The sequence below is a fragment of the Oncorhynchus keta genome, chromosome 7, assembly GCF_023373465.1.
Source record: "Oncorhynchus keta strain PuntledgeMale-10-30-2019 chromosome 7, Oket_V2, whole genome shotgun sequence".
NCBI classification, from domain to species: domain Eukaryota; kingdom Metazoa; phylum Chordata; class Actinopteri; order Salmoniformes; family Salmonidae; genus Oncorhynchus; species Oncorhynchus keta.
Window position 1 is genome coordinate 40,761,901 of NC_068427.1, and position 22,903 is coordinate 40,784,803.

At 43.9% G+C, this 22,903-nt stretch overlaps 2 protein-coding genes across 10 annotated transcripts in view; one reads left to right on the forward strand and one right to left on the reverse strand.

The window, feature by feature from the left end:
• Window positions 1-22,903, forward strand: part of LOC118386372 (NEDD8-conjugating enzyme UBE2F-like) — a 214,716-nt gene that overhangs the window by 95,925 nt on the left and 95,888 nt on the right. For 6 of the 9 annotated variants that reach the window (XM_052522924.1, XM_052522918.1, XM_052522925.1 and 3 more), the window contains one exon: window positions 13,330-14,798. The exons of 1 other annotated variant lie outside the window; for it this stretch is intronic. In XM_052522924.1, the coding sequence (XP_052378884.1) occupies window positions 13,330-13,380 (51 nt within the window). In that variant the 3' untranslated portion in view covers window positions 13,381-14,798. Of the gene's footprint in view, window positions 1-3,066; window positions 3,269-3,503; window positions 3,640-13,329; window positions 14,799-22,903 lie in introns of those variants that run through there. 2 more of the 9 variants (XR_008139962.1, XM_052522921.1) reach the window with 2 other exon arrangements.
• The window catches only part of LOC118386431 (band 4.1-like protein 5), a 216,691-nt gene that overhangs the window by 26,877 nt on the left and 166,911 nt on the right, over window positions 1-22,903 (reverse strand). The gene's annotated exons all lie outside the window — the stretch shown is intronic.

A 22,903-nucleotide genomic window follows, 5' to 3' on the forward strand; every position in this document is an offset into this window, starting at 1 on the left:
CACAGGGTCACTGAATGCCATTGATTGGTCATTTTTGTGTCTGAAAACTTCTATATGGCCAAACCAAATAATGTCATCTCTCCCATCTGAGTCTAATAAACAAACGTGCCGTATCAATGACAGCTCACTCAATCATCGCCTGGGAGTCTGAACACTGACATTGATGAGATCTGACAGGAAATTCTGCTTGTCTCTTTCCCTGTATTCTCTACCAGGGGAGGGACAGAATGTCGTTTTTACTTATACCCTGAGGAAAATGGTTTACAAGTCTGCATGATTATGTTGAGTCACTCCAGTTTTACTTTTGAAGTCGTTTGAGGACATTGCATTGTACTCTCAATGGACAGTTTATTAGGTACACCAATCTTGTACTGGGTCAGACCCCCCTTTGCCTCCAGCCTGAAATCTTTGTGGCATGGAAATTGTTATCAAATGACCTAACGTGTGCCAAGAAAACATTCCCCACACCAGTACACCACCTCCACCAGCCTGTACCGTTGACACCAGGCAGGTTGGGTCCATGGCCTCTTTCGCCAAATCCTGACTGCCATCAGCTTGATTCATCGAACCAGGCAATTTGTCCTTCTGTGGCTCAGTTGGTAGAGCATGGCGCTTGTAACGCCAGGGTAGTGGGTTCGATTCCCGGGACCACCCATACATAGAATGTATGCACACATGACTGTAAGTCGCTTTGGATAAAAGCGTCAGCTAAATGGCATATATTATTATTATTATTATTATTATATAATTTTTCCACGCCTCAATTGTCCAGTGCTGCTTCTTCTTGTTTTTAGCTGATAGGAGTGGAACCCGGTGTGGTCATCTGCTGCAATAGCCTGTGACAAGGACCGACGAATTGTGCGTTCTGCGATGCCGTTCTGCACACCACTGTTGTACTGCGCAGTTATTTGTCTGTTTTTGTTTGTTAGCTTGCACAATTCTTGCCATTCTCCTTCGACCACTCATTCTGCGAGCTGTTTTCGCCTACAGGATTGCCGATGACTGGATGTTGTTTTTCTGCCGCACCATTCTCTGTAAACTCTAGACACTGTCGTGTGTGAAAAGCCCAGGAGGACAGCCGTTTCTGAGGTACTATCATACAGAACCACGTTCAAAGTCTCTTAGGTCACTTGTGTTGCCCATTCTTACGTTTAATCTAACTGAATGCCTCAATGCCTGACGTGACTCACAACTGATTTATGCCTGATCCGGTAATGTTGTCCGGAGGCGCAGCATGGAGGATGTGATGCAATTGTGGAGCCTCCGGAGCCTTGCAGAGGCCAAATCGAGCCCTTTACTGCCATGCGCCTCCCAATTTTTGTAGTAATGCGGAGGGCTCTGTCTCCGCACTGGCATGATTGGTTGACGGTAGGAGGTCCTGTATAAACACACACTCACTTTCTTGACAACTTCCTTCACAACAGCTCTGCGAAGCGCAAGAAGTATGAATGCCCTGACTTTTACAGAGGCCGTACACTGCAGACATCGGATTGACCATGCAGTCATGCAGTCAAACCATTTTAGTGAATGGAGTGGTGTACCTAATAAACTGTCTGCTGAGTGTACATCTGAGCTGTTCTGAATGTCATCATTCATCTCCATTATGATGATGATGATGATGATGATGATTATGATGATGATGATGATTAGTCGTAGTAAAGCCTAATACTATAACATTTTGTAACACTGCATATGGAGGTGTATCAAAAGGCAATTAGCCAGGGAAGAAAGGCATGGCCCAATCAGCTTAGCCAAAGCTCCACAATCCACCAGACACCCCTCACATTTATAATGGGTCATATTAATAAGCATAATTACATGGGGCTATTTAATACTCTGTGCTGCACTTGGCTCACTGAGTTACTGCCAAAATATTTAGCGGGCTGCAGTGTTATGCAAGAGGGGGAGCGGGGGGTTGGAGGGGGCAGGGGTAGGATGGGGGTGCAGCACAGGAATCCCCGGGGGTCTCAGCTTGGAGTGCTCAGTGTGTTCCGAGGTTCCAGTTCTGTTAGTTCTAAGTCTGTTCCGTCTGTTTCGCTGTGCTGAGGGCTCTTTAACTTAATGCTGTTTGCTTTGCTCTGCTGCTCTAGTCGGACTAGAAAGCTGTAGCACGTTCCACCCAAGGGGAAGTACAACCATTTGCATTCATTAATTTACCTCTTGAAGAGGTGTTTTGAACACTGGTGTACCTGCCTGCTGGCAGGATGAGCTAATTGGGTAGGATTGGTGACATGGTTCAGTTCACTAAGGAATGACCACGTAACAGACAAACGTCATAATCTCTCAGTAAAACGGTCCGTTTCGCTCTGAGGTCAGGTCCCTAGTCATTGTTTGAGGTATTACTGTTTAAAGGGGAATTTATATGGCTTTCACTAAGGACTGATGAGATGCAGTAGATTATGACTCAAATAGCAGGTTTCCAACCAGCCGTCTGACAGTGATTTTCATCCACAGTTTAGAGTGGATTTACAGGGAGTAGAGCCTTCAGGAAGTATTCCTACCCCTTGACTTATTCCACATGTTGTTGTGTTACAGTCTGAATTCAAAATTGATTACAATTTTTTTTTTCTCACCCATATGCACCCAATAATGACAGTGTTTTTTTTAGAAATGTTTGTTCATTTATTAAAAATTAAATGCAGAAATATTGAATTTCCATAAGTATTCATAGCCCAACTTTGTAGAAGCACCTTTGGCAGCAATTCCAGCTGTGAGTCTTTTTGGGTAAGTCTCTAAGAGCTTTTCACATCCGGATTGTACAACATTTGCCCATGATTCTTTTCAAAATTCTTCAAGCTCTATTAAATTGGTTGTTGTTGTTGATCATTGCTAGACAACCATTTTAAGGTATTGCCATAGATTTGTAAGTAGAGTTGCAAAGAGTCTGAAACTTTCCAGGAAATTTACGTCATTTTTAAGCCCGGAAATTTTGCTTAAATAATTCAAAAAAGGTAGTTCATAACAGTGAACCTTTTTTGTGGGATACATAAGACAATTCTAGGTCTTGTGGCGTATTTTGGTTAAACTATCCCCAATTCAATGGAATGCAACCCTCTGCATTCACAGTGCATTCTTCCATCACATGTACAGCTGATCTCTCAAGATCTTGCACACTAATGAGATGCTATTGATCCCACACTACTACACTGTCTGAGCCAAGGACTACATGCTTTCTGGTAAGTTTTGATTACAACACTGGGTGGGGTGAATATATTTTATGACATAATTTCTTGTTAACTAGTAAATAGTAGCCTACAGCAAAGTGTGTTTTAAATTATTTCTAACTTAGCCATTTCTGCTAGTAAATTTTTTGCTACCATGTGGGTTTTAGCTTGCTTGAGCCTGCTAACTGAGGAGTGTTAATTCACCTGTTCCATATATGTTTCATTTTAAAACATTTAGATTAAACAACTCCTTTGTAAGATAACTGCTTAACTATTTATCTGTACATGGAATTGTATTTGGGTTTTTTTTAAACATTTTTTTTCTTCTAATCTTTACAGGAAAATGCCACGGGCACTATCTGATCTGTGGAGACGTTTCACTGCAGCTAATGTAGAAGGAATTGCTGTGTACATTTGCAAATACTGTGCCAAATCATATGTGAAGAATGCAACAAAGCTGCAGAATCATCTGGCCAAGTGCATAACGTTCCCTCCCTCGCTCACAACAAGCAACCTCTGACAAAAGTCCCTCTACTTCTATTTGAGGTGATAATGATGCATCAGACATCTTATCGATAGCAACAGCTCATGGTCCAGCCCTCCAACCAGACAACCCTCCAACCAGACATGCCTGATCTACTCATTTGCTGGATGCAGAGTTCAACAGAGTTCAACAGCTCATGGTCCTCCTGGAATCAGATGTTTTTTTGACTCCGGTGGAGGAAAGTAGTCAGAAGTGCTGATGAATGTCTTGCTTGAGCTGTGTATTCAACTGGTTTACCTCTGATGCTCATAGGCAATGCGTAATGGAAGAGATTTCTGAATGTTCTTCGCCCAGCACACACCCCTCCAACCAGACATGCTTTATCTACTCATTTGTTGGATGCAGAGTTCAACAGAGCTCAAGTGAAGGTCAAGCAAATCATAGAGAAAGCAGACTGTATTGTAATCATCTCTGATGGGTGGTTGAATGTTCGTGGGCAAGGAATAATTAACTACATCATCTCCACCCCTCAACCAGTATTCTACAAGAGCACATACACAAGGGACAACAAACACACCAGTCTCTACATTGTAGATGAGCTGAAGGCAGTCATCAATGACCTTGGACTACGGAAGGTATTTGCACTGGTGACAGACAATGCTTTGTCAGTCTCCTGGAGGGAAAGGATTCTCTCCAAGAAATGGCCATATCACAGTCTGCCGATATGGACAGCCCTATCAAGAGGATCCTCCTGGATGACGTATTTTGGGAGAGAGTGGTAAGCAGCCTGAAACTCCTGAAACCTATAGCAGTAGCCATTGCACGGATTGAGGGAAACAATGCCAACCTGTCTGATGTTCAGTCTCTGCTTGTAGATGTAAGAGAAGAAATCCATGCTGCCCTGCCCACTTCATTGTTGCTCCAAGCAGAGGAAACTGCAGTTCTGAAATACATCAAAAAGTGTGAAGCCTTCTTTCTAAAGCCCATACACAACGTAGCGTACATGTTGGGCCCCAAGTATGCTGGCAAGAGCATCCTGTCTGGTGCAGAGATCAACAAGGCCTATGGTGTCATCACTACCGTGTCTCGCCACCTTGGCCTGGATGAGGGCAAGGTTCTTGGCAGTCTGGCGAAGTACACTTCCAAGCAAGGGCTTTGGGATGGAGATGCAATATGGCAGTCGTGCCAACATATCTCATCAGCCACCTGAAGGAAGGTACTTTGTGGATCTGAGGGTCTTTCCCCTGTTGCCTCCATCATCCTCCAAATCCCACCATCATCAGCCACCTCAGAGCGCAACTGGTCCTTGTTTGGGAACACACACACCAACGTATGCAACAGGCTGACCAATACAAGGGTTGAAGAATTGGTGACAAGACGGCCTACAGGGAGGGGGTGAAGGCCCTCAGAGTGTGGTGTCGGGAAAACAACCTCTCACTCAACAAAACAAAGGAGATGATCATGGACTTCAGGAAACAGCAGATGCAGCACCCCCCACATTCATCCACATCGAAAGGACAGTAGTGGAGAAGGTGGAAAGTTTTAAGTTCCTCTGCGTACACATAACGGACAAACTGAAATGGTCCACCCACACAGACAGCGTGGTGAAGAAGGCGCAACAGCGCCTCTTCAACCTCAGGAGGCTGTAGAAATTTGGCTTGTCACCTAAAACAATCACAAACTTTTACAAATGCACAATCGAGAGCATCCTGTCGGGCTGTATCACCGCCTGGTACGGCAACTGCACTGCCCTCAACCGCAAGACTCTCCAGAGGGCAGTGCGGTCTGCACAACTCATCACCAGGGGAAAACTACCTGCCCTCCAGCAAACCTTCAGCACCCGATGTCACAAGAAGGTCAAAAAGATCATCAAGGACAACAACCACCCGAGCCACTGCCTGTTCACCCCACTATCATCCAGAAGGCGAGGTCAGTAAAGGTGCATCAAAGCTGGGACCGAGAGACTGAAAAACAGCTTCTATCTCAAGGCCATCAGACTGTTAAACAGCCATCACGAACATCACGAGTCTGTCACCATACAGACTCAAATCTCTGGCCACTTTAATAAATGGACATAATAAAGGTATCATTCGCCACTTTAAACAATGCCGCTTTAATAATGTTTACATATCCTACATTACTCATCTGATATGTATATGCTGTACTCTATACCATCTACTGCATCTTGCCTATGCTTATCATTAGTCACTTTAAACAATGCCGCTTTAATAATGTTTACATAGCCTACATTACTCATCTGATATGTATATGCTGTACTCTATACCATCTACTGCATCTTGCCTATGCTTATCATTAGTCACTTTAAACAATGCCGCTTTAATAATGTTTACATAGCCTACATTACTCATCTGATATGTATATGCTGTACTCTATACCATCTACTGCATCTTGCCTATGCTTATCATTAGTCACTTTAAACAATGCCGCTTTAATAATGTTTACATAGCCTACATTACTCATCTGATATGTATATGCTGTACTCTATACCATCTACTGCATCTTGCCTATGCTTATCATTAGTCACTTTAAACAATGCCGCTTTAATAATGTTTACATAGCCTACATTACTCATCTGATATGTATATGCTGTACTCTATACCATCTACTGCATCTTGCCTATGCTTATCATTAGTCACTTTAAACAACGCCACTTTAATAATGGTTACATGTCATTCATTACTCATCTCATATGTATATACTGCACTCTACACCATCTACTGCATCTTGCCTGTGCCGCACAGCCATCGCTCATCCATATATTATATTTATAGTTCTTATTCATCCCTTTACACTTGTGTAGTTGTTGTGAAATTGTTAGATTACTTGTTAGATATTACGGCATTGTCAGAACTAGAAGCACAAGCATTTCGCTACACTCGCATTAACATCTACTAGCCATGTGTATGTGATCAATAAAATTTGATTTGTATTCAGGACAAAAAGTTAATTGCTTTGCCACATTTTTTTGCACTATTAGTTTAGTGCCTTGTTGCAAACAGTATGCATGTTTTGGAATAGTATTATTCTGTACAGGCTTCCTTTTCACTCTGTCAATGAGGTTAGTATTGTGGAGTCACTACAATGCTGTTGATACATCCTCAGTTCTCTCCTGACACAGCCATTAAACTCTAACTGTTTTAAAGTCACCGTTGGCCTCATGGTGAAATGTTTCCTTGCTCTACGGCAATGACGTCAGGGGTACGCCAAATAAAAATGTGATTCACATAAAAATATTCATACAGTACATTTATATTTTCCAACGGGGCGATACATTTGGGTGAGGTCTTTTTCTCACCTGAGTAGCCTCGTTTCACTGGCAAAAACAAATTTTAACCATCTAGTGTTCAGCGAAGTAACAACACAATGTCAAATACAGGTAGACTTGTCAAATAATTAACATCCAATCACATTAACCGTTACTCTCTCGCAGGAAACCTTCACTCTTGCGCAGACATTTAGAAACTAAACATAACAATTAGAAAAATAAGCCACTGGAGTTTTTTGAGCGAGAATTTACATGACTTTTGAGTAGTAACACGTATAAAATCAACAGATACCATTAATAAGAAGGGGCTAGAAGCATCGTATGGTGAGCGGCCGAGTGGCCAGGACAGGCAAGCCCCATACTATTGTGTAGGACTTAATTATTCCTGCTGCCGCCGATATGGCTGGGACAATGCTGGGGGAAAAGGCCAAAAAAAGTTAGACAGTTACTTCATCAAACAACACTGTTTCACGACGCATCAGTGACATGGCAGGAGATGTTTTGAAACAATTCCAGCTTTGCATACAAGCTATGCGTTACAGCTGGATGAGTCAACAGATGTGGCGGGCCTGGCACAGCTGGTATATGTCCGTTTATGTTTATGGGAGGTCAATTAAGGAAGACCTCCTCTTCTGCAATCCACTGGAAGCCAGGACAACATGAGAGGATATTTTTTAAGTACTGGACAGCTTAGTGACGTCAAATGGACTTTGGTGGTCAAGGGGCGGCAGGGTAGCCTAGTGGTTAGAGCGTTGGACTAGTAACCGGAAGGTTGCAAGTTCAAACCCCCGAGCTGACAAGGTACAAATCTGTCGTTCTGCCCCTGAACAGGCTGTCCCTAGGCCGTCATTGAAAATAAGAATGTGTTCTTAAACTCACTTGCCTGGTTAAATAAAGGTTCAAAAGTGTTGGTATCTGTACTGATAGCGCAAAAGCCATGACAGTGGAGTGCTTGCAGTTACTCCCGACGCCACTTGGGTACACTACAGCATCCACCGAGAGGCTCTTGCTGCTTGTAAGATGTTTTGGACACTACAGTGAAAATGGTTAACGGGTTAGCGGGACAACTTCCGGTGAAACTGGAGGGCGCGCAATTCAAATAAATAATCATAAAAATTATGTATATTAAACATTTAGGTACAATTGTCTTATATCTCCTGAAAGCTTAAATTCTTGTTAATCTAACTGCACTGTCCCATTTACAGTAGCTATTACAGCTAAAACATGCCATGTGATTGTTTGACGGTGCCCCACATCAAAATATTTTTCCACCGGCACAGGTTTCTTAATACCGATTTTAAATATTCACTTTTGGAAAATCTTCCTCTGAATTGTCATCCAAAGGGTCCCAGCTATAACATGTAGTGTCATTTTGTTAGTTAAAATCTTTCTTTATATCCCTGTTTTAGTTAGCTCCATCGATTTGAGTAATCCACTCGTTCAACATGTAGAGAAAGGAATCCGGAAAATCTACCCCTAAACTTTGTTTCAACAAGTCAAAATATGTTTATTTACTCCTCACATACCATAAAATGTAATCAAACTATCATATTTCTTACAGAAAGAAGTATGTTCAATAGGAAACTGATTTTAGCATGTGCATCCTGTCTTCATGGCGCGCACAAACACTAATATCCAAGACTGTTGTGTCCCTGTACTAAAACGGATATTTCTTATTCGTTTTTGAAGTTACAAGCCTGAAACCTTGAACATAGACGGCTGACACCCTGTGGAAGCCATGGGAATTGCATCCAGGGAGCAAATTCTCAATATGACCTTATACTTAACATTCTAAGAGGATGGTCTATCTAAAAAATTTAAAAAATGTTTTAAATGTCTTTGGAATTTCTCCTACCATATCTATTGTGTTATATTATCCTACATTATTTTAACATTTCTACAAACTTCAGTGTTTTCTTTCCAATTGTACTAATTATATGCATATCCTGGCTTCAGGGCCTGAGGTTTTTTCTCGCCTGAATGATCTGAATCTAGGATTACAGGGACTCTCCAACTATAGTTAATGTGTTCGACATAATTGAGGCTATGATTAAGAAGTTGGAGCTCTTCTCTGTCTGCATTAACAAGGACAACACACAGGTCTTTCCATCATTGTATGATTTTTTGTGTTCAAATGAACTCAATCTAACGGACGATGTCAAATGTGATGTAGCGAAGCACCTGAGTGAGTTGGTGCGCAATTACGCAGGTACTTTCCAGAAACGGATGACACAAACAACTGGATTTGTTAACCCTTTCATGCCCTGCCTCCAGTCCACTTACTGATATCTGAACAAGAGATCCTCATCGAAATTGCAACAAGCGGTTCTGTGAAAATGTAATTTAATCAGAAGCCACTGCCAGATTTCTGGATAGGGCTGCGCTCAGTTTCTTTCCTTGACAAATCGCACTGTTAAGACACTGGTGCCCTTATCAACCACCTACCTATGTGAGAGTGGATTCTCGGCCCTCACTAGCATGAAAACTAAATACAGGCACAGGCTGTGTGCAACCCAACACTGCAGTTATGGATGTCCTTTCAAGCACACCCTTCTCATTAACCTGTGGTGAGTTATTCACAATTGTTGATGAACAAATAAGGTTTTATATGTAAGATGGCTAAATAAAGAGCAATATTATTGATTATTAATTGTGCCCTGGTCCTATAAGAGCTCTTTGTCACTTCCCACGAGCCGGTTTGTGACCAAAACTCACACTCGTTCTTATGTTTGCGAGTGCGCTGACCTTTGTGCTAGAGGGGGTATGCAGCTGGAGGTTGAATATTTGAAGGGGTACAGGACTATAAAAAGTTTGGGAACCACTGCTCTATGGCATCTGAGTTAGGAAGGACGCCTGTATCTTTGTAGTGACTGGGTGTATTCATACACCATCCAAAGTGTAATTAATAACTTCACCATGCTCAACGGGATATTCAATGTCATTTTTAATTTTCGGTCTACCAATAAGTGCCCTTTGCGAGCATTGGAAATTGTCCCTGGTCTTTGTGGTTGAATCTGTGTCTGAAATTCACTGCTCGACTAGGGGACCTTTCAGATAATTGTATGTGTGGGGTACAGAGATGAGGTAGTCATTCAAAAATCATGTTTAACACTATCATTTTACTCCTGAACTTATTTAGGCTTACCATAACAAAGGGGTTGTATACTTATTGACTCAAGATATTACAGCTTTTAATTGTTTTATTAATTTGTATTACAAAAAAATCGAAAATCATAATTGCACTTTGACATCACGGGGTATTGTGTGTAGGCAGTGACCAAAAATCTAAATTTAAAATCAGTAGAATGTAGATAAAGTCAAGGGGTTTGAATACTTTCTGTAGGCACTGTATTAGCTTTTGGAGGGGCGGTCTAAGGCCCTACATCGCAGTGCTGGGGGCGTCACTACAGACACCATGGTTCGATTCCAGGCTGTATCACAACTGGCCGTAATTGGGAGTCCCATAGGATAGTTTGGCCGGTGTAGGCCGTCATTGTAAATAGGAATGTGTTCTTAACGGACTTTCTAGTTAAATAAAGGTTCAATTTAAAATAAATGTTTAAAAAAACTATGTTGGACGGAGAGAGAAAGAGATCTGCAGTGCTATTCGACTTTCCATGAGGGTAAAGTAAGCTGTAGAGTAGCAGGCCCAGGCTCTTTATATGGTATGCAAGGAACTAAGTCAGCCACACACATTTGTCCTAAAGTAGTCTCCATTTCAAAGCAGTATGTCTTGGTCTTATCTCCTTAAGTTAAATCACATCTATCAAATGTATTTATAAAGCCCTTTTTACATCAAGTTGTCGTCATGGTTGGCATCTTTGTTGTTCTTGGCTGAGAGTCACCTGACCTTTTCCAGCCCTGGCCAAGCCTCCTTCTGAGCATATTCTCTTAAGAACTGAATCCCATCTTGGGAAACATGCATCTGTGAAACTGAAGCTTAATGGGTAAATAATGCATTGATGTCAATAGGAGGTTTCTGTGCAGATTGGAGGAGGGTTTACTGTTGCTGCTCCCTTCACTTCCCTTGGCTCCTGTGTAGGCTGTGTAGTCTTTTAGCGGGCTCCACCCCCTTCCTACCCCTGTCCAATCGAACCCAAAGCCTGGACCACCAGTGAGAAAAGAAGTAGGCTTTTGTTTTATGTGTTTGTTGCTGTGCTGAGCTTTGCTGTGCTGGTGTGGTTTAGTATAGCTGGCCATGGAAAAGGGAAAGGGCATGGGGCAAGCTGACGCAGGAGGGACAAATAGAGTATGTCAACCGCTTTGAGTTACTGCCCGCCGCTACATACGTTGCCATGCCAACCTGTCTCCACTTCTCTCTCTCCCTTTCATCCATCATCAAACAGCCATGCCAACCTGTCTCCACTTCTCTCTCTCCCTTTCATCAATCATCAAACTGCCATGCCAACCTGTCTCCACTTCTCTCTCTCCCTTTCATCCATCATCAAACTGCCATGCCAATCTGTCTCCACTTCTCTCTCTCCCTTTCATCCATCATCAAACTGCCATGCCAACCTGTCTCCACTTCTCTCTCTCCCTTTCATCAATCATCAAACAGCCATGCCAATCTGTCTCCACTTCTCTCTCTCCCTTTCATCCATCATCAAACTGCCATGCCAACCTGTCTCCACTTCTCTCTCTCCCTTTCATCCATCATCAAACAGCCATGCCAACCTGTCTCCACTTCTCTCTCTCCCTTTCATCCATCATCAAACTGCCATGCCAATCTGTCTCCACTTCTCTCTCTCCCTTTCATCCATCATCAAACTGCCATGCCAACCTGTCTCCACTTCTCTCTCTCCCTTTCATCCATCATCAAACAGCCATGCCAACCTGTCTCCACTTCTCTCTCTCCCTTTCATCCATCATCAAACTGCCATGCCAATCTGTCTCCACTTCTCTCTCCCTTTCATCCATCATCAAACTGCCATGCCAACCTGTCTCCACTTCTCTCTCTCCCTTTCATCCATCATCAAACTGCCATGCCAACCTGTCTCCACTTCTCTCTCTCCCTTTCATCCATCATCAAACTGCCATGCCAACCTGTCTCCACTTCTCTCTCTCCCTTTCATCCATCATCAAACTGCCATGCCAACCTGTCTCCACTTCTCTCTCTCCCTTTCATCCATCATCAAACAGCCATGCCAATCTGTCTCCACTTCTCTCTCTCCCTTTCATCCATCATCAAACAGCCATGCCAACCTGTCTCTACTTCTCTCTCTCCCTTTCATCCATCATCAAACTGCCATGCCAACCTGTCTCCACTTCTCTCTCTCCCTTTCATCCATCATCAAACTGCCATGCCAATCTGTCTCCACTTCTCTCTCCCTTTCATCCATCATCAAACTGCCATGCCAACCTGTCTCCACTTCTCTCTCTCCCTTTCATCCATCATCAAACTGCCATGCCAATCTGTCTCCACTTCTCTCTCTCCCTTTCATCCATCATCAAACTGCCATGCCAACCTGTCTCCACTTCTCTCTCTCCCTTTCATCCATCATCAAACTGCCATGCCAACTTGGCTCCACCTTTGCTCTCCATCCATCATCAAGGAACACTCATGGAACACTGTCCCCAGAGGGGTCATGGGAATTGATTTGACTTCCTTTTATTTAAACCCTGCACACACACAGAGTACACACACTCTCTCTATATCATGCACACACACTCACTGGGACCCAGGCTATAACTCCCCGGCTCTCCATTCAGCTCTCCATTCAGCTCTCCATTCGTGACCTGTAATGGAGGTACTTCACTGAAGTGTCCGACACCATTCAGACCGATGCGCCAGCTGGGGGACAAGAGGTGGTCACAGACAGATCAGAGCAAAGGCGGGCCATTCACTGTATGCCTCAGGACTCCATGTAGACTGGGGTTATTTACAGCCTGCTATTTGTTATGGAGCAACGGGCCAGCAGAGCTGTGTGAAGAATCCCGAGCCCTCCTGGGTTCCATTCAGGCTCTGACATCTTGTTGCTGGAGGCTGTTTACTCAGAGGGAGCCAGAGCTGCTCTTGTGGCCTCCATATCTACCTCCATCTCCACAGTCTAGGTGACTGTATTCCCTAGCCGGCTGGACTGACGCTCTGCGGTCCATTTCTTTCATAGTTCTCTGATGCCAGAGCAGTGGATGTCATGTTTTGCTGTCATGAAGTGTGCGTGGTTTATGGGTAATGTTTTCATCCCACTGTATCACTGGCATCAACCCTCTGATGGTGCTTACTGCATTTTTTAAAATTGAATATCTCCATAAACGTAATACAACTAATGAACACACTGTATATTGGCCTAAAGATTTTCAGAGCAGTTCAATTGGGGGTTAGATGTTTGTAGAAAATAAAACAAGGATATTGATAGAGAAAAGATCACTGTTGTTGTTTGTGTGTCTTGCTCTAGGAGGATTTCCGGAATAATGTTCAGGATTACATCAAGCACTACGCCAGGTGATGACTGCATCAGCTGCACCAGCTGCCTGCCCCTCCCCCGTCTGTGACTGCGCAGCTGAACCCCGTCCCTAATGTCTCATCAACCAACTAACCGCTGCGCACCGCTGACACGCCCCCGACTGCAATAAGACGTCGCTGGAAGAAGGAAAGATTAAACACGTTTTTTTTAAGTTTGAGGAGGGACTTGTTTATTGGACCAGAGTAATCATCCGTCACAACAGGGATCGTCCAATGACTGGGCTTCTCGTTGTGTCTGAGCCAATCAGAGTGGGCGCCGGTGGCAGTGAGGACCCGGGATTTAATCAATCCAGTTATCTGTTATTTAAGAATCGGCGAATCAAAGAGAAAGATGATCTGTTAGTTTTTCTCAGTTCTAGTGCCTGCCATGTTTGTGTTGCAAAGAAAATGCACGCGAACTCGCACACACACACAGAATCCCTTCATGCACATTGAGAAACGAACATACTCAACTAGCTTCTCACAACACACAGCACTTGGCTGTGCATGCAAACACACAGCACTTGGCTGTGCATGCAAACACACAGCTGGAAAAAGGACATATTTGATATGTCACTCGTTCCTGCCCACCCCCAACTCACCAGACAGCATGTGAATGACAAGTGCCACCAACCCAGTCCCCATTCCAGTCAGTCCCCATATTGTCCATTTCACTCTGGATATGTCTGAAAAGGCACCCGAATAATCCCAATAATCCCAACCCTATAGGCTCTGGTCAAAAGTAGTGAGTGCATTATATAGGGCAGGGTTATTCAACTCTGACCCCACGTGGGCCGAAGCCTGCTGTTTTTCATCCCTCTATCCTGCTGCTTTTCCCTCCACACCTCTTAGGCCCCACACACCTCATGTGTTCTCCTCTGCCCCCAAGGTAGGGGAATACCAGGGCGCTCTCCCTCTCCAAGGTTGTGTATGAGTCCTCTGATTAGTTGTCTAAAGGGAGGGCCTGTGGTCTCGCTCTCTTCTATGTCCTTGTGTGTCTGTCTGTCCCTCCCAGTGTGTGTGTGTGTGTGTGTGTGGTGTGTGTGTGTGTGTGTGTGTGTGTGTGTGTGTGTGTGTGTGTGTGTGTGTGTGTGTGTGTGTGTGTGTGTGTGTGTGTGTGTGTGTGTGCATCACTGTATTAAACATTGTATTTACGTTTCCATGAGGCAAAGTGTATGTGATCAGGAGGTGGTGTATTTTAGTGTGTGTGAGCTCGTGTGCGCGTGCTTTCAAATGAACAAGTTCAGATTTGACTTGTTAGCATGCTCTGGTTCCTAGCCCCACACTCCTTGTTTTACTGGCCCAGCTAGCCTAGTTTCCTGTGAGGCTCAGGAGGGTCTGTCCCTCAGTTGAAATCCTCCTTTGCTTTCAGATTGTATATCGTTTTTTAAAGATATATTAAAGAGGATGTAATAAGGAAAATTAACCTGTATTTTATTCTATAGTCAGTGTCCCTGTCATATTCATGGGTTGGGATTGTTGCCATCAATGTTGATTCAACTACAATGTTATTACTGTATTTACAACAATGTGACATTTTAAGTTAATTACTCATCATGGTACACTAGTCCTCAGGTCTCACACAGTACTGGTTAGTGTCCACTAGCTCTGGTTAGTGTCCACTAGCTCTGGTTAGTGTCCACTAGCTCTGGTTAGTGTCCACTAGCTCTGGTTAGTGTCCACTCGCTCTGGTTAGTGTCCACTAGGTCTGTGCTATAGAAAGTGACGACCATAGCAGAATGTTAACACAGGCTGTCAGATAGTCAGTGTCCTGAGAGACAGGGCAGTCAGAATGTCAGCAGCCTGGACAAACTCCCCTCCCCTCTCTCATGCACTTCTTCAGCCGACTTCTTCAATCACCTACACACATCTTCTCCCGGGTCTCTGGGCTTGGGCTGGAGCATAAACACACACACCTCTGCCTTGTTGTGAGAGCTGGCCTGGCTGGCATAGACGCTGTAGACTGCTGTACCGCCCCACGCTCTCTTCTAACGAGGGGGAGACTGCTGTACCGCCCCACGCTCTCTTCTAACGAGGGGGAGACTGCTGTACCGCCCCCACGCTCTCTTCTAACGAGGGGGAGACTGCTGTACCGCCCCACGCTCTCTTCTAACGAGGGGGAGACTGCTGTACCGCCCCACGCTCTCTTCTAACGAGGGATTAGACTGCTGTACTGCCCCACGCTCTCTTCTAACGAGGGGGAGACTGCTGTACCGCCCCACGCTCTCTTCTAACGAGGGGGAGACTGCTGTACCGCCCCCACGCTCTCTTCTAACGAGGGGGAGACTGCTGTACCGCCCCACGCTCTCTTCTAACGAGGGGGAGACTGCTGTACCGCCCCACGCTCTCTTCTAACGAGGGGGAGACTGCTGTACCGCCCCACGCTCTCTTCTAACGAGGGGGAGACTGCTGTACCGCCCCCACGCTCTCTTCTAACGAGGGGGAGACTGCTGTACCGCCCCACGCTCTCTTCTAACGAGGGGGAGACTGCTGTACCGCCCCACGCTCTCTTCTAACGAGGGATTAGACTGCTGTACTGCCCCACGCTCTCTTCTAACGAGGGGAGACTGCTGTACCGCCCCACGCTCTCTTCTAACGAGGGGAGACTGCTGTACCGCCCCACGCTCTCTTCTAACGAGGGGAGACTGCTGTACCGCCCCACGCTCTCTTCTAACGAGGGGGAGACTTCTGTACCGCCCCACGCTCTCTTCTAACGAGGGGGAGACTGCTGTACCGCCCCACGCTCTCTTCTAACGAGGGGGAGACTGCTGTACCGCCCCACGCTCTCTTCTAACGAGGGGGAGACTGCTATACTGAGGCAGGCAGATGGAGAGGTTGGACTACGGCCATCTTGCTTGAGCCTGAGACACCCACTTTACCATCATTGGGTCGAAGATTCTTCCTTTCCCCATGAAAGATTCCTCTCATTGCTACTGCCTCCTTAACTAGGGGTGTACACCCAGAACTATAAACCCAGACACCTTCTCTTCCTCTGCACGTAGACCTTAACTTCTTTACAACACTGCAACCTCGGGGACAAGGTTTTTATTGACCAAAAGAGCTGATTCCCCCAACCTTTTGTGGCCCCTTTGTCCACGGCCATCTGAAGGAGATGGTATCTATTTATCTGTTAAGTGTTGTACTAATCTCTTTCCACACTTTCTGGCTGATTTATTGACTGGCTGGCTGACTATCTGTCCACACAATGACAGTGGCAGCGCGTCTCCCTACCTGCCATGTGCAGAGTGGCTGAATGAAGGTTCCTCTGGACCGCTGACAGTGGGTAATCAGATGGTCGGTAGATTAGGTACTCGCACACAGAGAGTGTCCTTAAAGAGACCAGAGTCGGGTACTCGCACACAGAGAGTGTCCTTAAAGAGACCAGAGTCGGGTACTCTCACACAGAGAGTGTCCTTAAAGAGACCAGAGTCGGGTACTCGCACACAGAGAGTGTCCTTAAAGAGACCAGAGTCGGGTACTCGCACACAGAGAGTGTCCTTAACCTGTTACTCCTACCCCCTACTTTTTCGAACATTCTGTTAAAAATCGCGCAACATTTCAGTGCCCTGCTGCTCATGCCAGGAATATAGTATATGCATATGATTAGTATGTGTGGATAGAAAACACTCAGACGTTTATAAAACTGGTTAAATCACGGCTGTGACTATAACAGAACGTGCGTTTCATCGAAAAGCGCAGGAAAATCTGATCACTGAAAATGCGAAAATATATCCATGCGCCACTAGAACCCATTGTTGAATGTGAACCACATTAAATGGGGCCGAGGTTGCAATACCTACAGCTTCCACACGATGTCAACAGTCTTGTCATTTGCCTACGATTTGTTTCTTGGTCAAACGGGCACAAGGTAGCGCCTTTCTTCCGGTCTCCGACCGGATATTTTGGTTGAGATTTACCTGGACATTATTTCCAGACGTACAGCTATAGAATATACATCGCCTCGTGATCAATTTGATCGCTTATTAACGTTTACTAATACCTAAAGTTGCATTACAAAAGTATTTCGGAGTGTTTTGTGAAAGTTTATCGACTTTTTTAATTTTAAAAAATTACGTTACGCTATAAAAAGCTATTTTTTTCCTTGATCACAGTCTTCATAGATCGATATCTAGGCTATATATGGACCGATTTAATCGAGAAAAAAAAAACCAATAGTGATGTTTATGGGACATCTAGGAGTGCCAACAAAGAAGATGGTCAAAGGTAATGAATGTTTTATATTTTATTTGTGCGTTTTGTGTAGCACCGACTATGCTAATTATTTTGTTTACGTCCCCTGCGGGTCTTTTGGGGTGTTACATGCTATCAGATAATAGCTTATCATGCTTTCGCTGAAAAGCATTTTAAAAATCTGACTTGTTGCCTGGATTCACAACGAGTGTAGCTTTAATTCAGTAGCCTGCATGTGTATTTTAATGAACGTTTGAGTTTTAACAAGTGCTATTAGCATTTAGCGTAGTGCATTTGCATTTCCAGATGTCTAGATGGGACGCCTGCGTGTCGGGTAGGAGCAAGTTGTTAAAGAGACCAGAGTCGGGTACTCGCACACAGAGAGTGTCCTTAAAGAGACCAGAGTCAGGTACTCGCACACAGAGAGTGTCCTTAAAGAGACCAGAGTCAGGTACTCACACACAGAGAGTGTCCTTAAAGAGACCAGAGTCGGGTACTCGCACACAGAGAGTGTCCTTAAAGAGACCAGAGTCGGGTACTCGCACACAGAGAGTGTCCTTAAAGAGACCAGAGTCGGGTACTCGCACACAGAGAGTGTCCTTAAAGAGACCAGAGTCGGGTACTCGCACACAGAGAGTGTCCTTAAAGAGACCAGAGTCGGGTACTCGCACACAGAGAGTGCCCTTAAAGAGACCAGAGTCGGGAAGATGTCTCTCGAAGATGTATCAACCCACTAACTGTAATCCTCCTTATTCAAAATATGACTATTTGGATCCTTGCAAAGCCCTGATATGAGCTAAATGTAGTATTTAGTATGAATCAGCACTAATGGAGCATAACAAAGCAGAGTGGAGAGATTGTATTTATCAGGGGAATCAGAATAAACATAATAAATACAATGTTCACAAAACATTAAGAACACCTTCCTAATATTGAGTTGCACCCCCCCTTTTACCCTCCGAACAGCCTCACTTCATTCATCACTCTACAAGGTGTCAAGTGTTCCACAGGGATGCTGGCCCATGTTGACTCCAATGCTTCCCACAGTTGTGTCAAGTTGACTGGATGTCCTTTGGGTGGTGGACCATTCTTGATAGACAGGAAATTGTGGAGTGTGAAAAAGTTCTGGACACAAACCGGTGAGCCTGGCAACTACTACCATACCCCAAAGGCACTTAAACATGTTGTCTGGCCCATTCACCCTCTGAATGGCACACATACACAATCCATGCCTCAAGGCTTAAAAATCCTTCTTTAACCTGAACCCCGTTCCGCTAGCGGAACCCCTCGCCAACAGCCAATGAAATTGCAGGGCGCCAAATACAAATCAAGAGAAATCTCATAAATCAAAATTCTCAAACATACAAGTGTTAGGCACCATTTTAAAGATAAAATTCGCGTTAATCCAGCCACAGTGTCTGATTTCAAAAATGCTTTACAGCGAAAGCTCCACAAACTATTATGTTAGGTCACCACCAACTCACAGAAAAACACAACCATTTTTCCAGCCAAAGAGAGGAGTCACAAAAAGCACAAATAGATATACAATTAATCACTAACCTTTGATGATCTCCATCAGATGACACTCATAGAACTTCATGTTACACAATACATGTATGTTTTGTTCAGTAAAGTTCATATTTATATCCAAAAATCTTATTTTACATTGGCGTGTTACGTTCAGTAGTTCCAAAACATGCAGTGATATTGCAGAGAGCCACATGAATTCACAGAAATATTCATTATAAATGTAGATGAAAATACAATTGTTAGACATGGAAATATAGATACACTTCTACTTAATGCAAACGCGGTCTTAGATTTTTTAAAAACTGTACAGAAAAAGCATAATCTGAGAACGGCGCTCAGAGCCCCAGCCAGCCAGAGAAATATTTGCCATGTTGGGTAGTCAACATTATTCATAAATAGCATTCTAAATATTCACTTACCTAAATATGCACTCTCAGGAACCGCAGTTCCACAATAAAGGCTTGTTTTGTTCGATAATGTCCATCATTTATGTCCATTTATGTCCAATAGCTTCTTTTGTTAGGGTGTTTGGTAAACAAATCCAAATGGGCAGATCTGGTCCATTCGGACGACACGTTCAAAAAGTTATATTACAAGTCGAAGAAACTTGTCAAACTAAGTATAGAATCCATCTTTAGGATGTTTTTATCATAAAAGTTCAACAATTTTCCAACCGGAGAATTCCATTGTCTGTAGAAAAGCAATGGAACGAGAGCTACCTCTCAAGTGAAAGCGCTTGACTGAGATCGAGGCTGTTGGCAGATCACTGACTCAAAGAGCTCTCATCCGGTCTCACATCACAGTAGCAGCCTGAAACAACGTTCTAAAGACGGTTGACATCTAGTGGAAACCTTAGGAAGTGCAACATAACCAATATCCCACTGCGTATTCAATAGGGGTGGGTTCAAAAACTACAAACCTGGATTTTCTTCTCAGTTTTTTGCCTGCCATATGAGTTCTGTTCTACTCACAGACATCATTCAAACAGTTTTAGAAACTTCAGAGTGTTTTCTATCAAATACTAATAATAATATGCATATATTAGCATCTGGGACTGAGTAGGAGGGAGTTCACTCTGGGCACGCTATTCATCCAAAAGTGAGAATTCTGCCCCCTATCCCAAAGAAGTTATTAACAAGTGACATCAATAAGGGATCATAGCTTTCACCTGGATTCACCTGGTCAGTGTCATTGAAAGAGCAGGTGTTCTTAATATTTTATACAATCGGTGTATTTTCCATTTTCGCTTGTGATTCAAATCCAGGCTCTTAGCATTAAAGAGGTGCTCATGTACTCAATGAATACCATTATGCTGTTGTTTATTGATTGTCACTTCGCTTCAGTGAGTGTTTTGATAATGAGAAGTGAAGGTCTTACGCGAACAAAGCAGGACAACTCTCCACGTTGTGTTAAAATAGGAGATCATGGGCTCTGATCAGTCATGCCCCGTTTACATCACAAAGTATTTTGTTACACCACACGTCATCTTCATGTGACACCACACGTCATCTTCATGTTACACCACACGTCATCTTCATGTTACACCACACGTCATCTTCATGTTACACCACACGTCATCTTCATGTTACACCACACGTCATCTTCATGTTACACCGCACGTCATATTCATGTTACACCACACGTCATATTCATGTTACACCACACGTTACACCATAATCATGTTACACCACGTCATCTTCATGTTACACCACACGTCATCTTCATGTTACACCATCTTCGTCATCTTCATGTTACACCACACGTCATCTTCATGTGACACCACACGTCATCTTCATGTTACACCACACGTCATCTTCATGTGACACCACACGTCATCTTCATGTGACACCACACGTCATCTTCATGTGACACCACATCTTCATGTCATCTTCATGTTACACCACACGTCATCTTCATGTGACACCACACGTCATCTTCATCGTCATCTTCATGTTACACCACACGTCATCTTCATGTTACACCACACGTCATCTTCATGTTACACCACACGTGTGACACCACACGTCATCTTCATGTTACACCACACGTCATCTTCATGTTACACCACACGTCATCTTCATGTGACACCACACGTCATCTTCATGTTACACCACACGTCATCTTCATGTTACACCACACGTCATCTTCATGTGACACCACACGTCATCTTCATGTGACACCACACGTCATGTGACACCACACGTCATCTTCATGTTACACCACACGTCATCTTCATGTTACACCACACGTCATCTTCATGTTACACCACACGTCATCTTCATGTTACGTCATCTTCCACACGTCATCTTCATGTTACACCACACGTCATCTTCATGTTACGCCACACGTCATCTTCATGTTACACCACACGTCATCTTCATGTTACACCACACGTCATCTTCATGTTACACGTCATCTTCATGTTACACCACACGTCATCTTCATGTTACACCACACGTCATCTTCATGTTACACCACGTCATCTTCATGTTACACCACATCTTCATGTTCATCATCTTCATGTTACACCACACGTCATCTTCATGTTACACCACACGTCATCTTCATGTTACACCACACGTCATCTTCATGTTACACCACACGTCATCTTCATGTGACACCACACGTCATCTTCATGTTACACCACACGTCATCTTCATGTTACACCACACGTCATCTTCATGTTACACCACACGTCATCTTCATGTTACACCACACGTCATCTTCATGTGACACCACACGTCATCTTCATGTTACACCACACGTCATCTTCATGTTACACCACACGTCATCTTCATGTTACACCACACGTCATCTTCATGTTACACCACACGTCATCTTCATGTTACACCACACGTCATCTTCATGTTACACCACACGTCATCTTCATGTTACACCACACGTCATCTTCATGTTACACCACACGTCATCTTCATGTTACACCACACGTCATCTTCATGTTACACCACACGTCATCTTCATGTGACACCACACGTCATCTTCATGTGACACCACACGTCATCTTCATGTGACACCACACGTCATCTTCATGTTACACCACACGTCATCTTCATGTGACACCACACGTCATCTTCATGTGACATCATCTTCATGTGTTACACCACACGTCATCTTCATGCATCTACACCACACATCATCTTCATGTTACACCACACGTCATCTTCATGTGACACCACACGACATCTTCATGTGACACCACACGTCATCTTCATGTTACACCACACGTCATCTTCATGTTACACCACACGTCATCTTCATGTGACACCACACATCATCTTCATGTGACACCACACGTCATCTTCATGCATCTCCTTCCGCTACTGGATTGAGAGCATAGGGAGGGTTTCACAACGCAAGTCAAGATTGAGGAGAGCCATTATCGTTACAAACGTCATTACCATCAAAATAAATAAAAATGGAAAGCAACAGTCATATATAATTGGCTTAACAGCCAATATGTATTTTCATTTATATAAAATATTACTCGCTAGCTATCCCATTCTGCCGAAAAAGTAATTTTCATCTCATTCTGTGGTTTGATAACTTGCTGTCCAGTTGACGGAATCTGGCTGCACTAAAGATGACGCAAAGTTTGGAAAATTAGAAATGATGCTTGGAAAATGTAGGAAAATTAGAAATGTATCTGTTTCCCGACGGAACCTTCAACAGCAAGGGTGCGCTGCGATACCACTTCTGTGGACGGTCCCCAATGAAATGAATAACATCTGGCGCAATGGAATAAACTTCTCAGATTACATCAGTCAGCCTGTCGGAAAGTGTTTTTC